The 27396-nt window shown below is 44.3% G+C and overlaps 1 protein-coding gene across 1 annotated transcript in view; it reads left to right on the forward strand.

Moving 5' to 3' along the window:
* The window catches only part of LOC141103831 (FRAS1-related extracellular matrix protein 1-like), a 229827-nt gene that overhangs the window by 59659 nt on the left and 142772 nt on the right, over positions 1 to 27396 (forward strand). The window contains 6 exon segments of the mRNA XM_073593852.1: positions 1979 to 2175; positions 4555 to 4645; positions 5861 to 6028; positions 6481 to 6689; positions 7504 to 7597; positions 14044 to 14296. Of these exon segments, the coding sequence (XP_073449953.1) occupies positions 1979 to 2175; positions 4555 to 4645; positions 5861 to 6028; positions 6481 to 6689; positions 7504 to 7597; positions 14044 to 14296 (1012 nt within the window).

Raw genomic sequence — 27396 nt, forward strand, 5'->3', positions numbered from 1 at the left:
GTTTAACAGGTAAGAAGGGATGGGGGTAAAGGTTGGGAGGAATAAAGTTCCAATTTAAGGGCCTGTGTTGATGGGCTTTTGTTCACTTCAAACCAATTTTGCATTCCCATACAAGACTATGGGAATAAAAAACCTGCAGGTCAAATGCAGGCCAGATGGAGGTCATCTGCAGTTCCACTGGGCCAGTCAATTAATTCTGAATGATCTTAGAAGCATCTCAAACTGATACCATTGACACAAGTCCAAATCCCATCAACACAGGTCCTGAGGCTTGTATAGTCCAAGAGTAAAAACGAACAGCAAATTCCCCAACCTATAACTGGCCTTAAAGGGGTTGTAAAGGTAAAAATTTTTTCACCTTAATGCATTATATGCATTAAGGTGAAAAAACTTTTGACAATACCGCCGCCCCCAGCCCCCCCGTTTTACTTACCTGACACCTCGAATCTCCGCTGCTCGTTCCCGTCATCTCTATTGCAGCTCAGCCTGGTCGCTGATTGGCTGCAGTGGATGGATTGAAAGCAGCGCAGCCATTGGCTCGCGCTGCTGTCAATCACATCCGATGACGCGGCGCGCGGGGGGCGGGGCCGAGTGATACAGTGAGCGGCTATAGCCGCCGGCTGTATCATGTAAGCGCGCCCGCAATAACTAACCACCAGGCGAGGGAGCACGCATTAAGGTGGTTCGCTCTTGCGGGGAGGAGCTGAAACGGCCGCCGAGGGACCCCAGAAGAGCAGGTTCGGGGCCACTCTGTGCAGAACGAGCTGCACAGTGAAGGTAAGTATGACATGTTAGTTATTTAAAAAAAAAATAAAATTACCTTTACAACCCCTTTAACAGCAAGGAGCACATGGAAGGACGACGCAACTTACACACATGTTTGCAAATGTATGCAAATGTTTTTGTTTGTACTGTTGGTTATTTGATGAGGGGGCCCACTGGACAACTTTGCTGCTATTGTGCTAATTTCTGGGTGTCCAGTGCGCCGCTGTGCCTTTGGGGACGAGTGGGCTCCCCCCAGGCATACCTGTCCTCTATCTATCCATTACTATATATGTACTCCTACTATTGAGGCTCTCAATGTTTATAAAGTTAGGACTGCAGATAATACTGGGGTGCCTTGTCGCGGCCACTGCAGTTTACGCATGTACAGTGGAACCTTGGATTACGAGCATAATCCGTTCCAGGAGAATGCTTGTAATCCAAAGCACTCGCATATCAAAGCAAGTTTCCCCATAAAAGTCAAAGGAAACAAAGATAATTTGTTCCGCATTGACTTCTATTACATGCAATACCGCATGTGGCCAGAGGTGGCGGGGCGACCGGAGAGCCTCGGAAATACTCGGGGACAGCTCAGCTGAACTCGGAAAGTCTCGGAAACACTCGGGAATGGAGTATTTCCGAGTGATTCCGAGCATTTCCGAACGGCTCCAAACCGTTCCGAGTGTCCCCAGCGCCCCCACGCCTCCGGTACTGCACACCCCATTAGTTTGAATTCTGCTAGTTTTGCGAGACAACACTCGAATTTAAAAAAAAAAAAAGTTGCTCGTTTTTCAAAATGCTCATTAACCGCGTTACTCGTAAACCAAGGTTCCACTGTATTTGCACATGTGTGCAAACTAAACCCCTGTTTTTAACGTGAACTGTTAGACAGGATAATTTGGTTTGTTGCAGGCTGGCTGGTAAGTTGAGCTGGGAAATTTCTTTGTTTTTGTTTTGTATAGTCCAGGCATGCATTCCCTATGGAGTGTGTACAATGGACAGTGCACATGGATCGCACTGTGGAGAGCACTCCAGAAACTTTTAGAAGGCAGGCCAGCAGTTTCATCTGAAAAACATATTATTTGATTTTGTTCAGCATAAGCTGTCTTCTAGAAAACTTGGATTATTCTTGTCAGTGGCTTCCAGCTTTGTGCAGGGGATCGCTGCTTAGCTCCCCAGGATTGACTTCCTAACGCATGTCTGTTCATTTTCTTAGGTTGTTGTAATCCTTATTACTTCTGTGAAGGATCAGCTTCCAAAAGAAGTATCTGGAAGTACAAGACATCTTATCGTGAAGGAGAACGAAGTGACCAGGATCGGTCGTAATCAACTTCACTTTACCGACACCGAGTCACCGCATAGTCAGCTCTTGTACACCATCACCAAACCGTGTCACTCTCTGATGTCCCCGAGGTATGAGTCAGATAATGGATCTCCTACTACACCAGGGGCCTCCAAACATTCTAAACAATGGGCCAGTTTACTGTCCTTTTGACTTTAGGGGGGCCGGACTAATGATTGGTGGTGAGTGTAGATGGGCTCTCTTGCATTGGTGGTGAGTGTAGACAGGGCCCCTTGCATTGGTAATCATTGTAGACAGGCCCCCTTGCATTAGTAGACAGTGTAGACAGGCCCCCTTTCATTGGTAGTCAGTGTAGATGGGCTCCGTTTGTGCCCCCTTGCATTGGTAGTCAGTGCAAATGGTCCCCCTTGCATTATGTTGGGTTTAGATTGGCCTCTTTGCATTGGTGGTGAGTGAAGACTGGCCCCCTTGCATTGGTGGTAAGTATAGATGGTCCCCCCTTGCAATGGTGGTGAGTGTATATGGGCCTCCTTACTTTGGTGGTCAGTGTAGATGGACCCCCCTGCATTGGTGGTGAGTATAGGCAGTCCACCTTGCATTGGTGGTGAAACATTTAGAAATGTATTGATTAAGTAGCAGAGAGACTGCTATTAGCTAAAGCAGTGGTCTCCAAACAGTGGCCCGGGGGGGGGGGGGGGGGGGCAGATGTGGCCCTTTGCTTGCTTTTATACGGCCCTTGGGGAACTATCCACCAATACCAACAATGGAGCATAATTCCCTTTTACTGATACCAATGAAGGGGCAGAATTCCTCCCAGTGACACCAAAGATTGGGCACAATTCCTTCAAATGGCACCAACAATTGGGCCCGATGACGCCAACAATGGGGTACAATTCCTTCCAATGACACCAACAATGGAGTGCTATTCCTCCCACTGGCACCAACGATGTGGCATTGTTTAGTCCCACTGACATTGGGAACTTAGAGGACACTGATTGCAACAGCATACGGTGCACCCGAAAAGTATTCACAGCGCTTCAATTTTTCCACGTTTTGTTATGTTACAGCCTTATTCCAAACTGGATTAAATTCATTAATTTCCTCAAAATCCTTCAAACAATACCCCATAATGACAACGTGAAAGAAGTTTGTTTGAAATCTTTGCAAGTTTATTAAAAATAAAAAACCAACAAAATCCCATGTACATTAGTATTCACAGCCTTTGCTCAATACTTTGGTGCAGCACCTTTGGCACCAATTACAGCCTCAAGTCTTTTTGAGTAGACCTATTTTTGGGCAGTTTCTCCCATTCTTCTTTGCAGGACCTCTCAAGCTCCATCAGGTTGGATGGGGAGCGTCGGTGCACAGCCATTTTCAGATTTCACTAGAACTGTTCAATCGGGTTCAAGTCTGGGCTCTGGCTGGGCCACTCAAGGACATTAAAAGAGTTGTCCCATAGCCACTCCTTTGTTATCTTGACTGTGTGCTTAGGGTTGTTGTCCTGTTGGACGATGAACCTTCGCCCCAGTACGAGGTCCAGTTTGCTCTGAAGCAGGTTTTCGTGAAGGATGTCTCTGTACATTGCTGCATTCATCTTTCCCTTGATCCTGACTAGTCTCCAAGTTCCTACCGCTGAAAACCATCCCCACAGCATGATGCTGCCACCACCATGCTTCACTGTAGGGATAGTATTGGCCAGTTGATGAGCGGTGCCTGGTTTCCTCGAGACATTATGCTTTCCATTCAGGCCAAAGAGTTCAAACTTTGTTGTTTCATCAGACCAGAGAGTTTTGTTTCTCATGGTCTGAGGGTCCTTCAGGTACCTTTTGGCAAACTCCAGACGGGCTGTTATGTGCCTTTTACTGAGGAGTGGCTTCTGTCTGGCCACTCTACCATACAGGCCTGATTGGTGGAGTGCTGCAGAGATGGTTGTTCTTCTTGAAGGTTCTCCTCTTTCCACAGAGAAATGCTGGAGCTCTGTCAGAGTGACCATCGGGTTCTTGGTCACCGCCCTGACTAAGGCCCTTCTCCCTCGATCGCACTGTTTGGATGGGCGGCCCGCTCTAGGAAGAGTCCTGGTGGTTCCAAACGTCTTCCATTTATGAATGATGTCTGCCACTGTGCTCATTTGGACCTTCAATGCTGCAGAAAATTTTCTGTACCCCTCCCCAGATCTGTGCCTCCATACAATCCTGTCTCAGAGGTCTACAGACAATTCTTTGAACTTCATGGCTTGGTTTGTGCTTTGACATACACTGGTAACTGTGGGACCTTATATATAGACAGGTGTTTGCCTTTCCAAATCATGTCCAATCAACTGAATATCCTCCACTTTAAGGTAATGTCTCAGGTCCTATTGAAGTATTACAAAGAGTGAACTTCTATCATGACGTTTTAAAAAAGAATTTGACTCCCCTTCCCTACACACTATGGGGTTTACATGCAGAGGATATGGACACATTATAACCCAGTCTCTGTATTTTCTACAGGATCCAGGATGCCGGGAAACTTATCCTTGTAGATACAGCAAACACTTTAGAAAAAGATCCATTAATCCCTTCCCTGAATGCGTTTACCCAGGTGGGTGCAATTAGTTTCCTTTTCTTTCCCTCCCCCCCCCCCCCCCTCTTTCCTTCCTTCTCCTATTTTCCTATTTCTTGCGCTCTTCATTCCTCCCTCTCGCATCGTCTCTCTATCACTCTTTGGTATGTTGGCAGTTGTTTCTTTCTTCTTTTTCCTCTCATCCTCCCTCTATTCCTCTATTCCTCTGTTTTTCTCCATCTCTCTGGTTTATTTTTCTATCTTCCTTCCTTGCTTGCTTCATTCCATAAATATTTTTTCTTTCCTCTCTCCTTCCTTTCTTTTCCTCTTTCTTCCCCTATCCTTTCCTTTCTTTCCTCTTTCCTTCCTTTCTTTTCCTCTTCCTTCCCGTATCCTTTCCTTTCTTTCCTCTCTCCTTCCTTTCTTTCCTCTCTCCTTCCTTTCTTTTCCTCCTCCTTCCCCTATCCTTTCCTTTCTTTCCTCTCTCCTTCCTTTTTTTCCTCCTCCTTCCCCTATCCTCTTTCCCCTCTCCTTCATTCCTTTTCCTCTTCCTTCCCCTATTTGTTCTTTCCTCTCTCCTTCCTTTCTTTCCTCTTCTTTCCCCTATCCTATCCTTCCTTTTCTCTCTCCTTCTTTTCCTCTTCCATCCTTCCTATTCCTCTCCATTCTTTTCTTTCTTTTCCACTTCCTTCCTATTCCTCTATTCTTTTCTTTCTTTTCTGCTTCCTTCCTATTCCTCTCCATTCTCTTCTTTCTTTTCCTCTTCCTTCCCTCCTATTCCTCTCCATTCTTTCTTTCTTTTCCTCTTCCTTCCTTTCTTTCTTTTCCTCCTCCTTCTTTTCTGTCCTTTCCTTTTTTCTTCCTTCCTTTTTTTTCTCTTCCTTTTCCTTTATTTCCTCTTCCTTCCTTTCTTTTCATTTTCCTTCTTCCTTTCCTCTTCTTACCTTTTTTCTTTTCCTCTTCTCACCTTTCTTTATCTTCTCTCTTGCTCTCCTCATTCCTCTCTCTTCTATTCACCCTCTATTTGTCTATCTCTCTCGCTTCTCTTCTCTCTCGTTATGTGTATGCTCTCTTCACCATGTCTGTTGATTCCATTGACAAGGAAGAACATTTCTTGTCTCTGTTCTTTTTCTCAGGACTGGAGAAATGGAAGAGTTTGTCTGCCTCTGACAACAAAGCTTTTCTTCCTTCAGTCTTTTTATAAATCAGACCTATTGTTTGGCTATTGATAACATTTTGAAATCCTCTGGCCAGGAAGCAGTAACCCACCTGAAAGTGGCATACATGCCGCCGATCCATGACATCGGACCCAACCCCATGTATGTTCAGTTTGAGTTCTCGGTAAGCGATGAGGACGGAGGAAAGCTGACTGGACTCCTCTTCAATATAACGGTCATGCCAGTAGATGATCAGACCCCGAAGGTGTGTATGTGCAGCAGACAAGATTTAACAAGTTGTATTATTACTGGTTATAAGAATTAATTCTAGAGAATATAATTACAACTAAGGCCCCATTCACACCTGAGCATTTTGTAGCTTGAAGCCTGAAGCTACAAAACTCTGGAGGGGAAAAAAATCAATTATTCTCTATGGAGATGGTTCACATCTCCACTCCAAAATGCCTCAAGCCAGAAGCTCCAAAACGCCTGAAGCTCATACAATTTCTGGAACTTTTTTTTTTAGGCAGATTTTGGCGTTTTTCTGCTTTTCACATTGGTGACTTTTTGACCCGTACAAAATTGCGGCAAAAACTGTTGCAAAAATCGCGCAACTTTCTGCCTGAAAACACTACTCTCAGGTGTGAATGGGGCCTTAGAGTGCCACAATAGGCTCATGTTCATTGGTGCCATTGCTCACCAAATGTTACCTTTCAGATTTTTACCAGCCCTGTGAGAACTGAGGAAGGAGCCAGCTCTCTGATTACTGGGGAAAATATTGATATTTCTGATGTGGATACAAAAGAGGAGGATCTGAGAATTATTTTGAAGTCCCGTCCTCTGCATGGAAACCTGGAGCTCCGCGGAGTCATCCTGCCTGAGGGAGGCTCATTTAACCTTGAAGACCTTCGAGCCTTGAAAGTCAGGTAGGAACAAACTGCCTCTTCATTACAAGATAGAATTGCTGCTAAGTAGGAGCGTGCATGCTCCTCCAGAGTTTCCAGAGTTCCTTGAGTTATGGTTACGACAGATACCCAGAGCCTTGAGTTATGGTTGATTTGACCTCCCATTTGAAGGGTGCCTACATAGTTCCAGGCCAAGGCCACTTGGCAGTGCCAGCAGCAATGATCTTTTTAGCTAATTGTAAGGGTTGCATTCTAACCACCACTGTAATGGTGAGCATTCTTCCAACTGACCACCAATGTAATGAGCATTATTCCCACTGGCCACCATTGTAAAGGGCATTATTCCCACTGACCACCAATTTAAGGAGCATTCTTCCCAATGGCCACCATTGTAAGGAGCATTCTTACCAATGGCCACCATTCTAAGGAGCATTCTTCCCCTTGGTCACCATTTTAAGGAGCATTCTTTCCACTGGCCACCTCTTTAGGGACCTTTTTTCCCACTGGCCACCAATGTAAGGGGCATTATTTTACTGATCACCAAACGTAAGGAGTATTCTTCCCACTGACCATCAATGTAAGGAGCATTATTCCCACTAGCCACCATTTAAAGGGCATTCTTCCATCCAGAATGACCCGTGTGCGGCTGTGCTAGGTATGATGGAACGGAAGCTTCTTCCCTTTCTGTGGGTGGCACCATTAGCAAGTATCTCACCAAAGGTAAACACTGCAGTAAACCTAAGGATGGTGCGGGGGATTCCTGTAACTTGCTGCCAAGCTCTATACTGTCAAAAGTTTAACAAATACATATTTCTATGTTGATTTTTATTGGCAGGTATCAGCACGATGACTCAGAATCATACGAAGATGTGATTGTTTTCACCGTGACAGATGGAAATAATGAAGCGGATGGAGTGCTTGGCGTTCAGGTAATTGAATCAGGAATTATACTTCTGAAAATAAACTTACACATAATATTCACTTTCATCATTTTTTTTACATTTCCATGTATATATTCAGCACATTCGTCAGTTACCTGTTGCGCTCACCCTCTGGAAAGTGCCTTTGATTACATTAAACCCCTCTCACATAACAGCTGAATCAACAAAAGGTTTCAGGTACCAAAATGTAATAGTTTATTAAAAAGAAAAGATAGAAATTCTTGTTCTGCAGTGACAGGTGATAAATCTTTAATTTTCTTTAAAGCAAAATTTAAAATGCAATATTTAACTTCAATCTAGAGATTGAGCCCCCCCCCCCCCGGTAGTACTTTTTTTCGGCCAGCAGATGTCCTCAGTCTTGTAGCCAATATCATTAAACCCACTTTCTCTGAGCCCAGGTTATCCTGGACCCACCCCCAGGCTGTGACTGGACAGTGAAAGGAGAATTGGCACTCTTTGTCACTCTGTTTTCTCCTTCTATCAGCATGTTCCTTGTCAGCACACAAGCTGCATGCTTGTTGTGCTACTTCATTCTTTTATTCTCCAGCTCTACTCCTATACCTGTACAGGGACTGACTGCAAGAGGGCAATACCGGGTCAGATTCAGGAACTTTCACTGCTTGCATTTAAAAATACATTTATGACTATGGAACTGCAGTAATTTGTGTCTTTTATATCAGCCTGGAATTCAGCTTAAGTTTGGGGGGGGGGGGATGAGAAGGTGAAAAAACAGATTTTTTTTTTTTTTAATTAGTCTGCATCTTTACAGCATGTAGTCATATGCCAAGGCATTGGTCTTGTGATCTCTCCTGATATGGAGGTTCAGTGTTAAGGCAGAGCTGCTAATTGGTCAGGTCCACCCAGAATGTCCATTCTCCGGGATCCTCTGACCACCAATGTATGGAGCCTTCTTACCACTGACCACCAATGTAAGGAGCATTCTTCCTACTGACCACCAATGTAAGGAGCATTCTTCTCAATGACCACCAATGTAAGGGGACGCTACAAATGCCCTGACGAAACGTGCGTTGGGAGGTTGACGTGCTGACGTCATCACGCTTCCTCTGTGGACGTGTGTTCGCTTGCTGGTCGGCTGTTTTGATATGACTGTTTTTATCTTCCCAATTGTAAGTGCAATTCTTTTATTATATTAAATCCTTTATGGTACAGTATACACTATGGAGTCTCTCTTTCTATTTTCTGGGCAATATCTCAATTGATTCCTGGTGGCTGATGCTCGAGTACTTTTGGCTAAATTGAGGTTCATACAAGCTCCTTTCCTAACTAGTGGTGGAATACCATCTTCTGTTTGGACAAAGGCCCTGGCTGGGTATTTAGCCGCAGGCTCTCTAAAGCTTGCCTTCTGGTAAGCTCACAATCTATGTGGTGGCGGCGCACTGTCATCAAGAGGTGTCACTTTTTAGCACTCACCTTTGGGCTATTTTTGAACTGTTATTTTTACTATTTATGTCATTTATACATTATCATTGATTTGGACATAGTAAAAAAGGGAGGACAGGCCATATTGGCCCCATAAAGAATGAGGAAGGACATCTGGTTACAAAGGATGGGGAGATGGCGAAGGTATTGAATTTATTCTTCTCCTCAGTCTTCACAAGGTAATCGGGGGGCTTCAGTAACCAAAACTGCAGTGTTTATCCTCATGACACAACACAGGAAGCACCTCCATGGTTAACAGAGGACGGAATTAAAATTAGACTGGGGAAACTTAACATTAATAAATCCCTGGGACCGGATGGCTTGCATCTGAGGGTACTTAGGGAACTCAGTCAAGTAATTGCCAGACCATTGTTCTTAATTTTTACTGACAGTCTACTGACTGGAATGGTACCAGCTGATTTGCAAATGCATTTGACACAGTTCCCCATAAACGTTTACTGTACAAAATAAGGTCAGTTGGCATGGACCATAGGGTGAGTACATGGATTAAAAACTGGCTACAAGGGCGAGTTCAGAGGGTGGTGATAAATGGAGAGTACTCGGAATGGTCAGGGGTAGGTAGTGGGGTCCCCCAGGGTTCTGTGCTGGGACCAATCCTATTTAATTTGTTCATAAACGACCTGGAGGATGGGATAAACAGTTCAATCTCTGTATTTGCAGACGATACTAAGCTAAGCAGGGCAATAACTTCTCCGCAGGATGTGGAAACCTTGCAAAAAGATCTGAACAAATTAATGGGGTGGGCAACTACATGGCAAATGAGGTTTATTGTAGAAAAATGTAAAATAATGCATTTGGGTGGCAAAAATATGAATGCAATCTATACACTGGGGGGAGAACCTCTGGGGGAATCTAGGATGGAAAAGGACCTGGGGGTCCTAGTAGATGATAGGCTCAGCAATGCCAAGCTGCTGCTAACAAAGCAAACAGAATATTGGCATTAAAAAGGGGATCAACTCCAGAGATAAAACGATAATTCTCCCGCTCTACAAGACTCTGGTCCGGCCGCACCTGGAGTATGCTGTCCAGTTCTGGGCACCAGTCCTCAGGAGGGATGTACTGGAAATGGAGCAAGTACAAAGAAGGGCAACAAAGCTAATAAAGGGTCTGGAGGATCTTAGTTATGAGGAAAGGTTGTGAGCACTGAACTTATTCTCTCTGGAGAAGAGATGCTTGAGAGGGGATACGATTTCAATATACAAATACCATACTGGTGACCCCACAATAGGGATAAAACTTTTTTGCGGAAAGGAGTTTAACAAGACACGTGGCCACTCATTAAAATTAGAAGAAAAGAGGTCTAACCTTAAACTACGTAGAGGGTTCTTTACTGTAAGAGCGGCAAGGATGTGGAATTCTCTTCCACAAGCAGTGGTCTCAGCGGGGAGCATCAATAGTTTCAAAAAAACTATTAGATAAGTACCTGAACGACTACAACATACAGGGATATACAATGTAATACTGACATATAATCGCACACATAGGTTGGACTTGATGTACTTGTGTCACCTACTATAAATTGTGTCCCATCGTTGGTGTCGTTTCGAGGAATTGTGTCCCATCTTTCGTGTACGCAAATATAGAGATTGAACTGTGTACCCCATCCTCCAGGCTGTTTATGAACAAATTAAACAGGATTGGTCCCAGCACAGAAACCCTGGGGAACCCCACTACCCACCCCTGACCATTCTGAGTACTCCCCATTTATCACCACCCTCTGAACTCGCCCTTGTAGCCAGTTTTCAATCCATGTACTCACCCTATGGTCCATGCCAACGGACCTTATTTTGTACAGTAAACGTTTATGTGCCTCATCATTGGTGTCAGTGGGTCTAATTATGTCCCATTGTTGGTATCAGTGTTTGAAAATAGTGCCCCAAGGGCCGGATCAAAGCAAGCAAAGGGCCGCATCTGGCCCACGGGCCGCAGTTTGGAGACCACTGGTCTATCACATAAGATCCCAATAAAAAACATTTTACATTTTTGGATGTAACACGACAAAATGTGGAAAATTTCAAAGGGTATTTTTCAAGTCACTGTGTAGGGCAAGGGAGTATTTTAAAATAATTGGCTCTGGTTCTCAAAAATGTTAAGTTTAACATATTCTTTTCTATGTTTTTTTACAACTTTCAATAGCTTACTGATTGTGATATTGCCCAAATTTCAAGTTGGGGTTATCTGAGACCTCAAAATTATTGTAAGGGTTCCTCCAGAGTAAAAAGGTTGAGAGAGGCTGTATGCAGGTTGATGCAGAGAACATCCAATTGCCTTTTTGGGAGCAAATGTTCCTTTTTTAAGAGGAAATTGAATGTTTTTTTATGAGCTCCTTTTAACTTGCTTTAGATCAGCCGCAGGTTTTGGAGGTGTTTTTTTTTTAATGAATCGATTGCTGTCTTTGGTTGCTCTCCATGGACATGTGTCTTTTTTTACCCTCTGTCACTCTACTGACTTGGAGCCACCGAAGTCTTTGCCATGCCGGTATTTGATTACGTTTGCCATATGCCAGAATCCTGTGAATAAATGGAGTGTACGGCGATCCCTAAATTGTATACATTTGTTCGCTTCTCAGACAATTTTTAGGAGCGGTTCCAGTGTAATGTAGCACAATATATAATGATGAAAGTATCTCTCATTACCCCAACAAATTGGCATCCTCGCTGGGCCCTCTACCATCCTGTTAAACAAGCGCCTCCATTAACCTCTGAATGGTGGGTATAATTAGGAAGGTAATGAGGCGTCCGCTTTGCCACATACACCTGCAATATCTGTGACAACGGAACGTTTCACGGCAGCTGCATATGGAAATATGGACAATCCAGGCGCTCGCTTTGTGTCATCCAATTGTCAAAAAAAGTAGACTTAATAAAGAGACCCCGTCAGGACTGAGCTGACGCAGAAATTTGAATTTTCAGTCTGAAAACTGAACTCCAGCTTTACCTTCAGTCTTGCACAGTTGTACAGGTTCCTCTCCTGTACTGATGTTGCTTACTTCGATTTTACTGCACATTGTGATCTTCTCACAATGTGCATTAGAATCTGCAGCAAGTAACATAGAGCCCACCCTATTTACTGGCTGGAAGATGTCCAGCATTGTCTAGCCTTTTCCTTCATAACCTGACTGTCTCTGGCCCTAGGGCAGTGTGCATGCAAATGCTGTTTGCCTAGGAATGCTCACTCCTCCAGACTGACATCCACCTATCAAAGCGATTTGATATTTGCAGAACTCTTTCCATGAACCATCACAATGCTTGGATCTGTTGCTCAACCAAATAAAAGCCCCCCCGATCAAATCAATGTGGTGGGATAAGTGATTGGATGAGATATGTGAATACCTTCTGTTTTAGAAAGGCTCACTGATTCCCCCGGGGGTGGGGGTGGGGTTGTTCCTTTCTCACCATAACCTGAACTGTCTTGTTTGGTCCCAAGCCCTACTCCAGGGGTGTCAAACTCAATTTCATTGCAGGCTGCATCAGCAGTATGGTTGCCCTCAAAGGGCTGGTTGTATCTGTAAGACTATGTATCTACTGTTTATCATTTCAAATAATTGCCGCTGCATTCGACAATTACTGGTTATAATAATAATTTAAGTAATAACCATCTCTGAAAGCAGAAGTTCCGGATTACGCTACGTATAGAGTACAGAGCTCAGAAGTATGCTAAATACAGAGTGCAGGGTTCAGGAGTGTGCTATGTACAGAGTACAGGATTCAGGAGTGTGCTATGTAGAGAGTGCCGAATTCAGGAGTGTGCTATGTAGAGAGTGCAGAGATCAGGAGTGTGCTATGTACAGAGTGCAGAAATCAGGAGTGTGCTATGTACAGAGTGCAGAGATCAGGAGTGTGCTATGTACAGAGTGCAGGGTTCAGGAGTGTGCTATGTACAGAGTACAGGATTCAGGAGTGTGGTATGTAGAGAGTGCAGAGATCAGGAGTGTGCTATGTACAGAGTTCAGGGTTCAGGAGTGTGCTATGTACAGAGTGCAGGGTTCAGGAGTGTGCTATGTACAGAGTGCAGGGTTCAGGAGTGTGCTATGTACAGAGTGCAGGGGTCAGGAGTGTGCTATGTACAGAGTGCAGGGTTCAGGAGTGTGCTATGTACAGAGTGCAGAGTTCAGGAGTGTGCTATGTACAGAGTGCAGAGTTCAGGAGTGTGCTACGTACAGAGTGTAGGGTTCAGGGGTGTGCTATGTACAGAGTGCAGGGTTTAGGGGATGCGCTATGTGCAGTGTGTAGCACAGGCTGTCCACATCGCATTTCCACCCCTCCTTCTCAGCTCTGACCACGACTCTCCCTCATTCCCCACCTCTGCACACATCTCCACAGCCCTAATCCCCCCCCCCCCCCCCCCCACAACCCCAAAGCTTTCTTGCCTCTCTACTCTCTCCTATTTGGCCTGGCTCTAGTACCTCCCTGTGTAGGTCTATGCAGTGAGATTGTTCTGTCTGATTCTGGAGACCTGTCCCCACCATGAGTGCATGCAGAGATCTGTTAGGTCCAGGAGCCGCTAAACACAGAAGGCTTCTTAGTCTACAAGTGACAGATGGGGAGCAATGGGTGAGAGCCGGAGGTGGTGGCATGGAGTTCGGCTGCAAAACTGGGTGCGAGGACAACCTGACAAGGCCGGATCCGGCCCGCGGGCCTTGTGTTTGATATATGTGCCCTTCTCAATAGAAACCATGGTTTCAATTCACTACACTGATGATAGACAAATAACTTGAAACAGCTGTATGCAGTTTGGAATAAATGGTTCTATAATAGTTGGCTATATTGGCACCACACACCAAGGATTCTGAATGTGCAGCAAATGGGGCATAAAGCAGTGATATGAATGGATCTGCAGATGAATAAAATGGAGTATCTCTGAGCTCGGAGTCTGAACAATTTTTACAAATACTTATTAGACAGTCTAGTTTTGATAGCAGTGGTTAGAGCAGGCTGCTGTATTTAACTTTGTTGCATTTTTTCCTTCTGCAGATTATACCGGTAAATGATGAACCCCCAGAGTTGCAACCCGGCTTGAAATCTAGTCTGGATTGCCCAGAAGGCGGTCACGTCTACATAACTGCTGAAAACCTCTATGCAACCGACCCAGACAGCGATGACGCAAAGCTCACGTACATGGTCGCCCGCATGCCTCTGTATGGGATGATACAGAGACAAGGGGTCATGGTGGAGAAGTTCACACAGCTTGATGTGATTCAGAGATTAATTACATACATTCACACAGGTGAGATAATATGTGCCTAAAAACAGGTGGGTTGCAGATTCCCCCCCACCCTTACATCCAGCCCTATCCTATTCTTCATATATATATATATATATATATATATATATATATATATATATATACACACACAAACACACATACATATATATATATATATATATATATATATATATACAGTGCCTTGAAAAAAAATATTCATACCCCTTGAATTTTTCCACATTTTGTCATGTTGCACCCAAAAATGTAAATGTACTTTATTGGGATTTTATGTGATAGACCAACACATAATTGTGAAGTGGAAGTAAAATGATAAATGGTTTTCCAAATTTTTTACAAATAAATATGTGAAAAGTGTGGGGTACATTTGTATTCAGCCCCCTTTACTCTGATACCCCTAACTAAAATCTAGTGGAATCAATTGCCTTCAGAGGCCACCTAATTAGTAAATAGAGTCCACCTGTGTGTAATTTAATCTCAGCATAAATACAGCTGTTCTGTGAAGCCCTCAGAGGTTTGTTAGAGAACCTTAGTGCACAAACAGCATCATGAAGGCCAAGGAACACACCAGACAGGTCAGGGATAAAGTTGGGGAGAAGTTTAAAGCCGTGTTTAGGTTATAAAAAAAATATCCCAAGCTTTGAACATCTCACAGAGCTCTGTTCAATCCATCATGTGAAAATGGGAAAGAGTATGACACAACTGCAAACCTACCAAGACATGGCCGTCCACCTAAACTGACAGGCCGGGCAAGGAGAACATTCATCAGAGAAGAGCCAAGAGGTCCATGGTAACTCTGGAGGAGCTGCAGAGATCCACAGCTCAGGTGGGAGAATCTGTCCACAGGACAACTATTAGTCGTGTTCTCCACAAATCTGACCTTTATGGAAGAGTGACAAGAAGAAAGACATTGTTGAAAGAAAGCCATAAAAAGTCCTGTTTGCAGTTTGTGAGAAGCCATGTGGAGGACACAGCAAACATGTAGAAGAAGGTGCTCTGGTCAGATGAGACCAAAATGTAACTTTTTGGCCTAAAAGCAAAACGCTATGTGTGGGGGAAAACTAACACTGCACATCACCCTGAACACACCATCCCCACTGTGAAACATGGTGGTGGCAGCATCATGTGGTGGGGATGCTTTTCTTCAGCAGGGACAGGGAAGCTGCTCAGAGTTGATGGGAAGATGGATGGAGCCAAATACAGGACAATCTTAGAAGAAAACCTGTTAGACTCTGCAAAAGACTTGAGACTGGGGCGGAGGTTCACCTTCCAGCAGGACAACGACCCGAAACATACAGCCAGAGCTACAATGGAATGGTTTAGATCAGGGGTCTCAAACTGGTGGCCCTCCAGCTGTTGCGAAACTTCAAGTCCCATGAGGCATTGCAAGGCTGACAGTTACAAGAATTACTCCCTCAGGCAGAGGCATGATGGGACTTGTAGTTTTGCAACAGCTGAAGGGCCGCCAGTTTGAGAGCTCTGGTTTAGATCAAAACATATTCATGTGTTAGAATGGCCCGATCAATAATTGCTGTTCACAGACACTCTCCATCCAATCTTGAGCTATTTTGCAAAGAAGAATGGGCAAACATTTCACTCTCTAGATGTGCAAAGCTGGTAGAGACATCCCCAAAAAGACTTGCAGCTGTAATTGCAGTGAAAGGCGGTTCTACAAAGTATTGACTCCAGGGGGGCGCCATACAAATGTACCCCACACTTTTCACATATTTATTTGTAAAAAATGTTGAAAAACATTTATCATTTTTCTTCCATTTCACAATTATGTGCCACTTTGTGTTGGTCTATCACATAAAATCCCAATAAAATACATTTACATTTTTGGTTGTGACATGAAAAATTTGGAAAATTTCAAAGGGTATAAATATTTTTCAAGGCACTGTATATATGCAAACAATGGGCCAGTTTACTATCCTTCAGACATTGAGGGGCCAGATTGTGGCCAGTGTGAGTAGAAAAGGCCCTGGAAATAAACAATGTCTCATTGGCATCAGTTGGAGGAATAGTGCCCCATTATTGGTGTCAGTGGGAGGAATAGTGACCCATTATTGGTGTCAGTGGGAGGAATAGTGACCCATTATTGGTGTCAGTGGGAGGAATAGTGCCCCATTATTGGTGTCAGTGGGAGGAATAGTGCCCCATTGTTGAGTCAGTGAAAAAATAGTATCCCACTGCTGTTGTCAGTGAGGGGAAGAGTGCCTTGTATTTATGGCAGGAATAGTGATTCAAGGGCCAGATAAAGGCAAGCAAAGGGCTGTATTAGCCCACGGGCCACAGTTTAGAGACTACTGCTATACATCCCCTCCCTTCCCTTCACATATAATATCTATTCCATACATCTCTTCCCTGGCCTTCTCCCTCTTCTTTTTTCATCTTAAAATTCCTTCACTTTTTCCATTCCTTTCCTTGCCGTACCATCTCTACCATAGAAAAAGAAAAACCCCATTGAAATTCGTGTGTCCGGCGCCCCACATGTAGATTAGAGGGCATGGATCGGGGGGGGGGGGGTGCGTGGCGCCCGTGCATCCTGCATGAGCGGCATTTATATGCCTTCCCTTATCTTCTTCCCATTCCCTTCACATACAATGTCACATCTATCCTGTTATTATTATTACTATTATTATAATAATACAGGATTTATATAGCGCCAACAGTTTATGTAGCGCTTTACAACTTGAGGGTAGACAGTACAAATACAATACACTTTAATACAGTAGGAATCAGAGGGCCCTGCCCCTTAGAGCTTACAATCTAAGAGGGAAGGTCAAGAGATACAAGAGGTAATAACTGTGGGGGATGTGCTGATTGAGAAGATAAATGTACAGTTGTTAGGTGGGGGCCGGATAGGCTTCTCTGAAGAGATGAGTTTTCAGGGATCGCCTAAAAGTGGGCAAAGTAGGAGAAAATCGGACAGATTGGGGTAGAGCATTCCAGAGGATGGGAGAGGCTCTGGAGAAGTCCTGAAGGCGAGCATGGGATGAGGTGACAAGGGAGTTTGAGAGCAGGAGGTCTTGGCAGGAGCGAAGAGAATGATTAGGTTGGTATTTTGAGACTAGGTTAGAGATGTAGCAGGGGGCCAGGTTGTGGATGGCTTTGTAAGTTATAGTTAGTATCTTGAATTTAATTCAGTGACTGAGTGGCAGCCAATGAAGGGATTGGCAGAGGGGTATAGCAGACGCTGAGCGGTTTGTGAGGTGGATGAGCCTGGCAGCAGCGTTCATGATGGACTGAAGGGGGGATAGCCTATTTAGAGGTAAACCAATGAGGAGGGAGTTGCAGTAGTCGAGGCGGGAGATGACCTGGAAGTGGATTAGAAGCTTTGTGGTGACATTGGGTAGGAAGGGGGCGTATCTTGGAGATGTTGCGGAGGTTGAGGCGGCAAATTTTAGATAGTGATAGAATATTGGGCCGAAAGGTTAGTTCAGAGTCCAGGATTACACCTAGGACCTTGGCGTGGGGAGATGGGTTGATAGTTGAGCCGTTGATATTGACAGAGAAATCAGGGGAAGTGGCACCTGAGGGAGGAAATATCATGAGCTCAGGTTTTGGATAGGTTGAGTTTGAGGAAGTAATGTGACATCCAGGCTGATATGTCTGCTAGTAAGTTGGTAATGCGTGAGGAGACAGATGGAGAGAGCTGGGGGGTGGAGAGATAGATTTGGATGTCATCAGCGTAGAGATGATATTTAAAGCCGTGGGAGGCAATCAACTGACCCAGGGAGGTGGTGTAGATTGAGAAAAGGAGGGGTCCAAGAACAGAACCTTGGGGGACCCCAACAGAGAAAGGAAGAGGAGAGGAGGAAGTAGGTAGGATAAGAACCAGCGAAGAGTACAGTGACGGAGACCAAAGGAGTGGAGTTTTTTGAGGAGGAGGGGGTGGTCCACTGTGTCAAAGTCAGCAGAGAGATCCAGGAGAAGTAGTACAGAATAGTGTCCAATGGTTTTAGCCATTAGTAGGTCATTTGAGAGTTTAAGGAGAGCAGTTTCCGTGGAGTGTTGAGGGCGAAATCCGGACTGAAGGGGATCAAGAAGTTTATTCATGGTCACATCGTCGCTTAGTCGTTTGTAGACCAGTCTTTCAAGAAGTTTGAAGGAGAAGGCGAGTAAGGAGATGGGACGTAGGTGGGGTCCAGTGAGGGCTTTTTAAGTATGGGGGTGACTAGCGCATGTTTTAGAGAGTTTGGGAAGATGCCACTAGAGAGGGAGAGGTTGAAAATGTGAATCAGAGAGTGTAGAATTATGTCAGAGTGTGAGCGTAGCATTTGCAAGGGAGCAGGATCCAGGGGGCAGGTGGTTAGATGAGTGTTGGATAAAAGTTTAGCAACCTCATTAATAGTAGCAGGGTTGAATGAGGGAAGTAATGATTGTATCTGTGGACATGGGGTGTTGCATGGGGGAGGTTTTTGCGCATTGGAGATCTCCTCATGAATTGTATCAATCTTAATTTTGATTGGCCAATTCCTTTAACCTACTTGCCATTCCTGAAACCTGGGTTCATGAATCAAATACTACTTCTCCTGCTTCCCTCTCCCATAGGGGCCTTCTCTAGACTCACTCCCCCAGACCAAGTGGACAGAAAGGGGGTGGAGTGGAAATCCTTCTAGCCCCATGCAGCACCTATCAGGTACTTCACCCACCTCCCTCTCTGACACTCTCCTCTTTTGAGGCACATTGCATTCGTCTATTCTCTCCCATTTCTCTAATGCCGCGTACACACGGTCGGACTTTTCAGCTACAAAAGTCCGACAGCCTGTCCAACAGACTTTCGACAGACTTTCAACGGACTTTTGGCGAACTTTCTAACGACCGGACTTGCCTACACACGATCACACCAAAGTCCGACGGATTCGTACGTGATGACGTACGCCGGACTAAAATAAGGAGGTTGGTAGCCAGTAGCCAATAGCTGCCCTAGCGTCGGTTTTTGTCCGACAAGCGGATTTCTGGGTCTGGCGGAGTTACGACGTAAAGATTTGAAGCATGTTCCAAATCTAAAGTCCGTCAGATTTGCGACTGGAAAAGTCCGCTGAAGGTCCGGTGAAGCCCACACACAATCGGATTGTTTGCCGGATTTGGTCCGTCGGCGTCCGTCAGACCAGTCTGGTCGAAAAGTCCAGCCGTGTGTACGCGGCATTAGAATTGCTGTCATCTACCGGCCCCCTGGACCAATATCAGCCTTCCTTGATGCCTGGCTACCCTACTTTCTCTCTTCTGAAATCCCCACAATTATTCTCGGTGACTTCAACATCCCTGTTAACACTAATACTACTATTACTTCTAAACTTCTCAGTCTAACCTCATCGATTGACCTGAAGCAATGGATACAGGCTCCAACGCACTCCAACAGCAACACCCTTGATCTTGTCTTGTCCTTTCTGTGCACTCCGTGCAACCTTTCCAACAATCCTCTCCCACTCTCTGATCACCACCTTATTAGTTTTGCTCTCTCCCTGTCTTCCACCTCCTCTCCCTCCAACCGCCTAACAGTTACATGTAGAAACCTTCGCCACCTCAACCCTTCTCTTCTCTGCTACTGATCACCTCTATGACAAAATCTTACCCCTGTCCTACCCCAACCTAGCCACTTTCATCTACAACAGCTCTCTGTCTTCCTCCCTAAACAAGCTTGCCCCCCTCACTACACGCAGAATTAGGCCCCGACTGCTACAACCCTGGCAAACAGATGACACCAGAAGTCTCAGAAAACGTAGCCGCGCTCTTAAGCGCCTGTGGCATAAGATTAAGTTCCAGGAAGACTTCACACAATATAAATCTGCCCTCCTAAAATACTATTCCTGCCTTCACACTGCCAAACAGACCTATTTTATCACACTCATTAACACCTACTCATCCAGTCCACGTCAACTCTTCTCTACCTTCAACACTCTACTCTGTCCTCCACTGCCTCCACCCACCAACTCACTCACTGCCCAGGAGATCGCCAACACCCCCGCTCTAATCCTCTGCAAAGGGTGGGCCAACCCAGTATTGAACCCTACAGACTAAGACTGGGATGCCATTAAATATCATGTGTGTGTAAAGGCAGGTGTCCCAATATTTTTGACAATATAGTGTACTGTATAATTCTATCCTAAACATTCCATCTTATTACGCATTGTAGGGGATTCCCTGACAAACAGCTGACATACAGCAAAGGGTGTATACAACATTATTTATTTCAAACACCAGCTCATCAATAATTAGGACTACAGAACACCCCGCTGTCCTCTTCTACAACAAAGGTGTGTGTGGGGGGGGTGTTCTATAGCACAGAGAGATAGCTGGAAAAATGCAATTAGAGTGCAGCACAGACAGAGCACACAGGAAGTTATCATATTATTGGATTTCAGGCAGAATCAACATTTATTTTTCACTTATTAAACAGATACAATAAAATACTTTCAATGGTATATTTAACAGGCCCAAAGGAAACATATAAATGAAGTTCATTGTTGGGTTCACATATATACTTTAAGTCATATTGCAGCTTTGTGAAAGAGGGCCAGCGCGTGTGGGTGGTTTTATGACTGTAAAGGGGGGATTAGAGGGTAAGCTCCAGTGGGTCAAAGTCTAATACAGTAGTATCTTGGATTGCGAGCATAATTCGTTCCAGAAGAATGCTTGTAATCCAAAGCACTCGTATATCAAAGCGAGTTTCTCCATAGAAATTACTATAAACTCAAATAATTAGGTTCGAAAAGAGAGAGAAAGTCATAGAACAGCGAAAGGGCTGCTGAGGAGACATTCGTAGAGAGAAGTAATTATTGGACAGAGGGTGGGGGACCAGTGAGTAGATGCCTTAAATAATCCCATGGTTAAGCTGCATGTTGTGAAGACCTTGTCAGGGTCCACAGTATATTCGTGAGGGCATCTGAGGCAGAGAAGCGGAGCCAGGTGGACCACAGCACCTTCTACTTATCAAGGGTGTCTTTGTCAAGAGCCAACATCTCCTCCATTCTCATTGTGTCCTTCATAATTGAGACCCATCGTGACAAGGGAGGAGTGGTGGTTGTTTTCCAATATGATGGGATGAGTTGTCTCGCTGAGGACATCAAAACATGGAGGAGGTTCCGTTTCTGCAATGTTATAGACCCAGGGAATATCGAGAGGAGAGCAATCTTTGGGGAGGGCAATAGCGTTTCTTCATAAATTTTATTATAACATTCAAATACCAGAGTCCAGAAGGACGCATTCCCACCAGACATGTAGATAAGTCCCTGTAGAGGAATCACAGCGCCAACAAGAGGCTGGAGTTGATGGAAACATTTTGTGTAATGTGGAGGGGGTCCCAGTACCACCTGGACAGAATTTTGTTATTCTTCTCCTGCGAATAGGGAAACTCAGATAATTTGTAGCACTGCTAGTGTATGCAGTACCGCATGTGGCCAGAGATGGGGGGGGTGACGGAGACACTCATAAACACTCGGAGACGCTCAAAGACCACTCAGAGACGCTCAGAGACACTCGGGAACGGAGTATCTAAGAGTGTTTCCGAGTGTCTGAGTGTTTCCAAGTCTCAGAGTGTCTCTGGGTGTTTTCGAGTGTCTCCGAGCAGCTCCAAGTGTCTCTGAGCGGTGCCCCCGCACCTCTGGCTACATGCAATACTGCACACCCCAGAGGCTTGAATCCTGCTCGTCTTGCCAGACAACGCTCGCAAACCGAGTCAGGATTTAAAAAAAAAAAAAGAAAAAAAAAAAAAAACAGCTCATATTGCGAAGCGCTTGTAAACTGCATTACTCGCAATCCCAAGTTTTACTGTATACTGTAACCAGTGGCAGCTCGTGGGTATTTTTTTGGGAGGGGCGGCAATAGGCATGTGCAATTCGTTTCGTTCCGAATTAGTTTTTTGACGAATTTCGACAAATTCGTTAATTCGGGAATATCCGAATTAACGAAAACCCGTTTAACTAATTTATTCCGAATATTCGTAAATTTGATAAAATTGGACATTCGTAATTTACGAATGTTCATTCGTACATTAGTAAATTCGTGAATTCGTAAATTTGTAATTTCAAAAATTCGGAAATCTGAAATAATAGTTAACTAATAATAACTTAACTATTAGTAATTACTAGTAACTTTTAAATTATAGGTATTGTAATTTCCTTTCAAATTTGGCTGTTAGTGAACGTAACACATACAAATTTATCTGAAGTTATGAATGATCCGAAAAAACGTAATGGAACGTAATGAATTGATAATAATAAATAACGATAATAATAATAACAACGTTTTATTATTATTATTTATTATTGATTCCGTTCCATTCGTTTAGATGCAGCATTCGTTTTGGATAATTCGTAACTTCGGATAAATTCGTATTTGTTACGTTCACTGACAGTCAAATTTGAAAGGAACTTACAATACCTATAATTTAATAGTTAGTTACTATTTCAGATTTGTGAATTTTCGGGTTTTTGGATTTTCAAACTTCGAATTTACAAATTTCCGAATTTTCTAATTTACAAATGTACGATTTTACGAATTTACGAATGTACGAATTTACGAATGTACAAATGTAAAAATGTACGAATTTACGAATGTACGAATGAACGCATTTACGAATGAACGAATTTACGAATCGCGATCATAACGAATGACCCGAAAAGCGAAAAAAAATATTAAACTAATGAAACGAAAATGAACAAATTTTTTGGCTATGCACATGTCTAGGTGGCAATCAACCAACCCCCCCCACCCCCACCACCAGCACACTCATCCAGCGACAGCCCCCCTCCCCCCCCTCGCCCACTGTCTGCATGGCACTTACCCTATCTTAGTGACGGGTCAGGCAGCGGGTGAATGGCAACAAGATGTGTCCCGGGAGCGGCTCTGTTTCCTCTCATAGAGACACCATGCGCGTCTCTTCTCTCCTCCTTGGAAGGCATCCAATAGGATAGCCCTGTACTGTTAGCCCATTGGGGGATGGGTACCGGACCTGCTTCCCGATTGGCCGGGAGGAGGATCAGTGTTGCAACAGCGAATATTCGTTCGCTGTGGCAACACGCCTGGGTGGGCTCCGGATGCAATGCTCTGCGACCCCAACCCAACTCTATTTTGAAGCCTATTAGAGCCTATCAGGTGCTACAAGAAAGAAGAACCCTGGCCGCTCTAATTCATGTGCCTCGGTGCCCTGAAAGGGGCCGGACACATGAATAGGGGGCGGCCGCGACGGTTGTGGATAATCCACTGTATATAGGGGGCGGAGAGGAGAGAGGGGGCGCCTCTAATGGACGGGCCGCCACTGACTGTAACTGACTCCATGAATTCTTTCAGTTATTTTCCCTCCCGGGTTGTACCGCAGAAGAAGTCAACCCAAAAACGGGCGAGCAGTCTTCAACGTTCAATATTCTCATCAGAAATCTCGCCGTTTCTTTTTCCATTTTTGTTTTTTTGTGACAACTGGCAATACCGCACAACCTGCCAAGGCAAATCAACAGGCTTTAATGAATTCCGCTGATATTAATCACCTTTTTAAAATTCTAATTTGCTGACACGACAGGCTGACGTCTTCCCTGCCGAGGCACCTGTCAAAATCCGACTTTTTCCAAAATGTTCTTCCTAAAATAAATATTTTCTGCTTGAAAAACAATCTTCCTTCCCCGGACGAAAACGGCACAACAGATGCTCCAAACACTCAACTTTGTGTAAGAAAAAAAAAAAAATATAAAAAAAAGATTGTTTGTAGTTTTAGAATAATTAAATACAATATTAGCAGCCGAGGATCAGGAGTTATACGACAGCGACGGCAGAATCTGAAATTCAAACTTGACCACGAATGCTGAGAATGTGTCACTAAGTGCAAAATTAATACAAAAGCATCAAGGGGCTATTAACGTGGGGGGGGGGGATATTGCTAAAAGGGGCTTCCAGGTTCCAATAAGCCCCCTGCCCATAGACCCCTAAAATCACTGGGTTGGGGAAGAGGCCCTTGTCCCCTAATGTCCACCGCTGGTCCTGACAACACACGGTGACGTCAAAGTGCCCCCCATATTTCAGGGCAGGGCGAGGTGGACCAGAGTACTGGCTGTAAAGAATCTTGCTACCAGTGGGGGCTGGTGGTATATTTTTTGGGTGGGGTTGGGCCGGCAAATAGACATGTGCAATTCGTTTTGTTCTGAATTCGTTTAACACATTTTTCCGAATATTCGTAAATTAAAAAATTCGTAAATTAGAAAATTAAAAAATTCGTAAATTCAAAAATCCGAAATTTCTGAAATCCAAAAATCTGAAAATAACGAAAATTTGAAATAATAACTGATAATAATAACTTACCTATAATTTAATAGTTAGTAATAGTTATTGGAATTTCCTTTCAAATTTGACTGTTATGCCCCGTAAAATGGAAAATGTCCGATCGGAGCGTTTTGTCGGAAATTCCGACCGTGTGTGGGCTCCATCGGACATTTTCCATCGGATTTTCCGACACACAAAGTTGGAGAGCAGGAGATAAAATTTTCCGACAACAAAATCCGTTGTCGGAAATTCCGATCGTGTGTACACAAATCCGACGGACAAAGTGCCACGCATGCTCAGAATAAATAAAGAGATGAAAGCTATTGGCCACTGCCCCGTTTATAGTCCCGACGTACGTGTTTTACGTCACCGCGTTTAGAACGATCGGATTTTCCAACAACTTTGTGCGACCGTGTGTATGCAAGACAAGTTTGAGCCAACATCCGTCGGAAAAAATCCTAGGATTTTGTTGTCGGAATGTCCGAACAAAGTCCGACCGTGTGTACGCCCTATTAGAGAATGTAATGAATACAAATTTATCCGAAGTTACAAATTATTCGAAATAATGAATGCCGCATCTAAACGAATGGAACGTAACAAATGAATAATAATAAATAATAATAATTATTATTAATTCATTCCATTCCATTTGTTTAGATGCAGCATTCGTTATTTCGGATAATTCGTAACTTCAGATAAATTTGTATTTGTTACGTTCACTAACAGCCAAATTTGAAAGGAAATTCCAATTCCTATAATTTATTAGTTAGTTATTATTAGTTAGTTAATATTTGAATTTTCGGATTATCTTTTTTATTTTCGGATTTTCTGAATTTCCAAATTTCTGAATTTTCGAATTTATGAATTTAAGAATTTATGAATTTCTGAATTACGCACAACGTTTACAATGAATTTGGTGTTCACAGTTCTGCATTAAATTATTATACCTATAATAGTAAAGTATAGACTAACTTACAAAATATCTATATTTAACCCCCCCCCCCCCCCCGCATTGAGATATTAGACAACTTTCATTTAAATGTATTCAATAGCTAAAGAACTTAAAGTGTTACTAAACCCACAACAGTAAAATCAGTCTGTATATGCAGTAAAGCAAAATTGTTATACTCACTGTGGAACCTAAGGGGTTAATCCTCTGCATTGTGTAAAAAGCCTGTCTTCCCTGATCCCCCCTTTCTTTTATTGTCCCCAATCCAACTGCTGATAGAACAGAGCCTTGGAGACACTCTGCACATGCTCAGTTTGGTGTGTATTGCTAGAGGGTTTTTTGGGGGGGGGATCGGCACAGGGCCAATCAGCACTGTCCAGACAGAAAGTAATCCAGCCTAATTGCAGAATGAAAAGTCCTCTTACAATCTTTACCCAGACACTGACAGAAGTCACAAGCCATATACTGCTGATGAAAAAAAGGAATTTAGCAGTTTATATTTACTAAAATAATTGCATGTCCATGTTCTGTGTACTGTGGGAGACCAGATATAGTGAATGAAGGCTCCTGGGTTTGAGAACACTTTAAATCCACTTTGTGAGCACCAAATGCATTTATAAACCTAGATATTACCTTGTAAAAGTAGCAGTGACATCATCACTGTGCTGTACATAGCCTGTGCAGAGAGCAGAGCTATGGGAGGGGCCCAGCAGGCCCCACCCACTATAGGCTGCCTGCAGAAAATTCCCAGAGGGGGCGGAGACAAGACCGGTCCCCATGCACAAGGAGAGAGAGCAGAGCATTGGGAGGGGCCCAGCAGGCTCCACCCACTACAGGCTGCCTGCAGAAAATTACAGGAGGGGGGGCGGAGACAAGACCAGTCACCCTGCACAAGGAGAGCGAGCAGAGCTGTGGGAGGGGTCCCAGCAAGCTCCACCCTCTACAGGCTGCCTGCAGAAAACCACAGGAGGGGGTGGAGACAAGGCCCCTCCATGTGCTGGTTACATTCATGCTGGTGTGGGGTGTTTATCTCCCATGCCCCAGGTGCCCTGGGGCTCCTCACAACCTGGCATTATGTGGGTCCTGCCTCACCCATGACATCACTGTAGGAGGGCTCTACCTAAAAGGGGCCTAGCGCCTGATGACACTTACTGCTGTTACCAGACACTATTCTGGCTGAGAACCACCTAAGTGGCAAATTAGCTAGCTGCACCTGCCTACATGCACATGCAGTGGCGACACTAGGGTTGGTGTCACCCGGTGCCATAAAATATGGTGCCATCCCCGCCCGCTGACTACATGATAAAAGAGATGGTCAGAGACAGCAGAGAGGATACAATAGATGGTCAGAGATTGTGGCCATAGCCATACTCACAGTGGAGTGAGAGTCTCCAGTATCCATGGATGGAAGGTGTGGGGGTCCAGTCTCTGGGACTCCGTGTGGCCATGCTCACAGTAGGGTTGCCCCCTCATCCCTTTAAACGCGAACACATATTAATTACACAGGTTCTGTGGCTGATTAAGGTGGTAATTAAACTCACTTAGTGCCTTATCTGCAATAAATTAGCCTCAGAACATGTGTTCAGATTTAAAGGGATGAAATGGCAACTGTAGCTCACAGTGGTGTGGTGGGAGTCTCCAGCAGCCATGGATGGATGGTGCCAGGCCAGGATCCAGTCTCCGTGTCGGGACTCTGGAAGTGTGCCCACTGCCATGTTGCTGTTCTGCCATTAATTCAAACGTGGCGCCAAGCAGCGCCATGGCGTCACTGACTCACTGCCCATGCGCTATGAAAATAGCCGAGTATGTCCGCGCCCAGTTGACTTTGGAACTGCGAATACGCAGTTCCAAAGTAGTCACGTAACCATATTTTTCACGGATGGTTGGCAACTCTGGTGTA

This window comes from Aquarana catesbeiana, linkage group LG07, assembly GCF_042186555.1.
Source record: "Aquarana catesbeiana isolate 2022-GZ linkage group LG07, ASM4218655v1, whole genome shotgun sequence".
Lineage (NCBI taxonomy): Eukaryota > Metazoa > Chordata > Amphibia > Anura > Ranidae > Aquarana > Aquarana catesbeiana.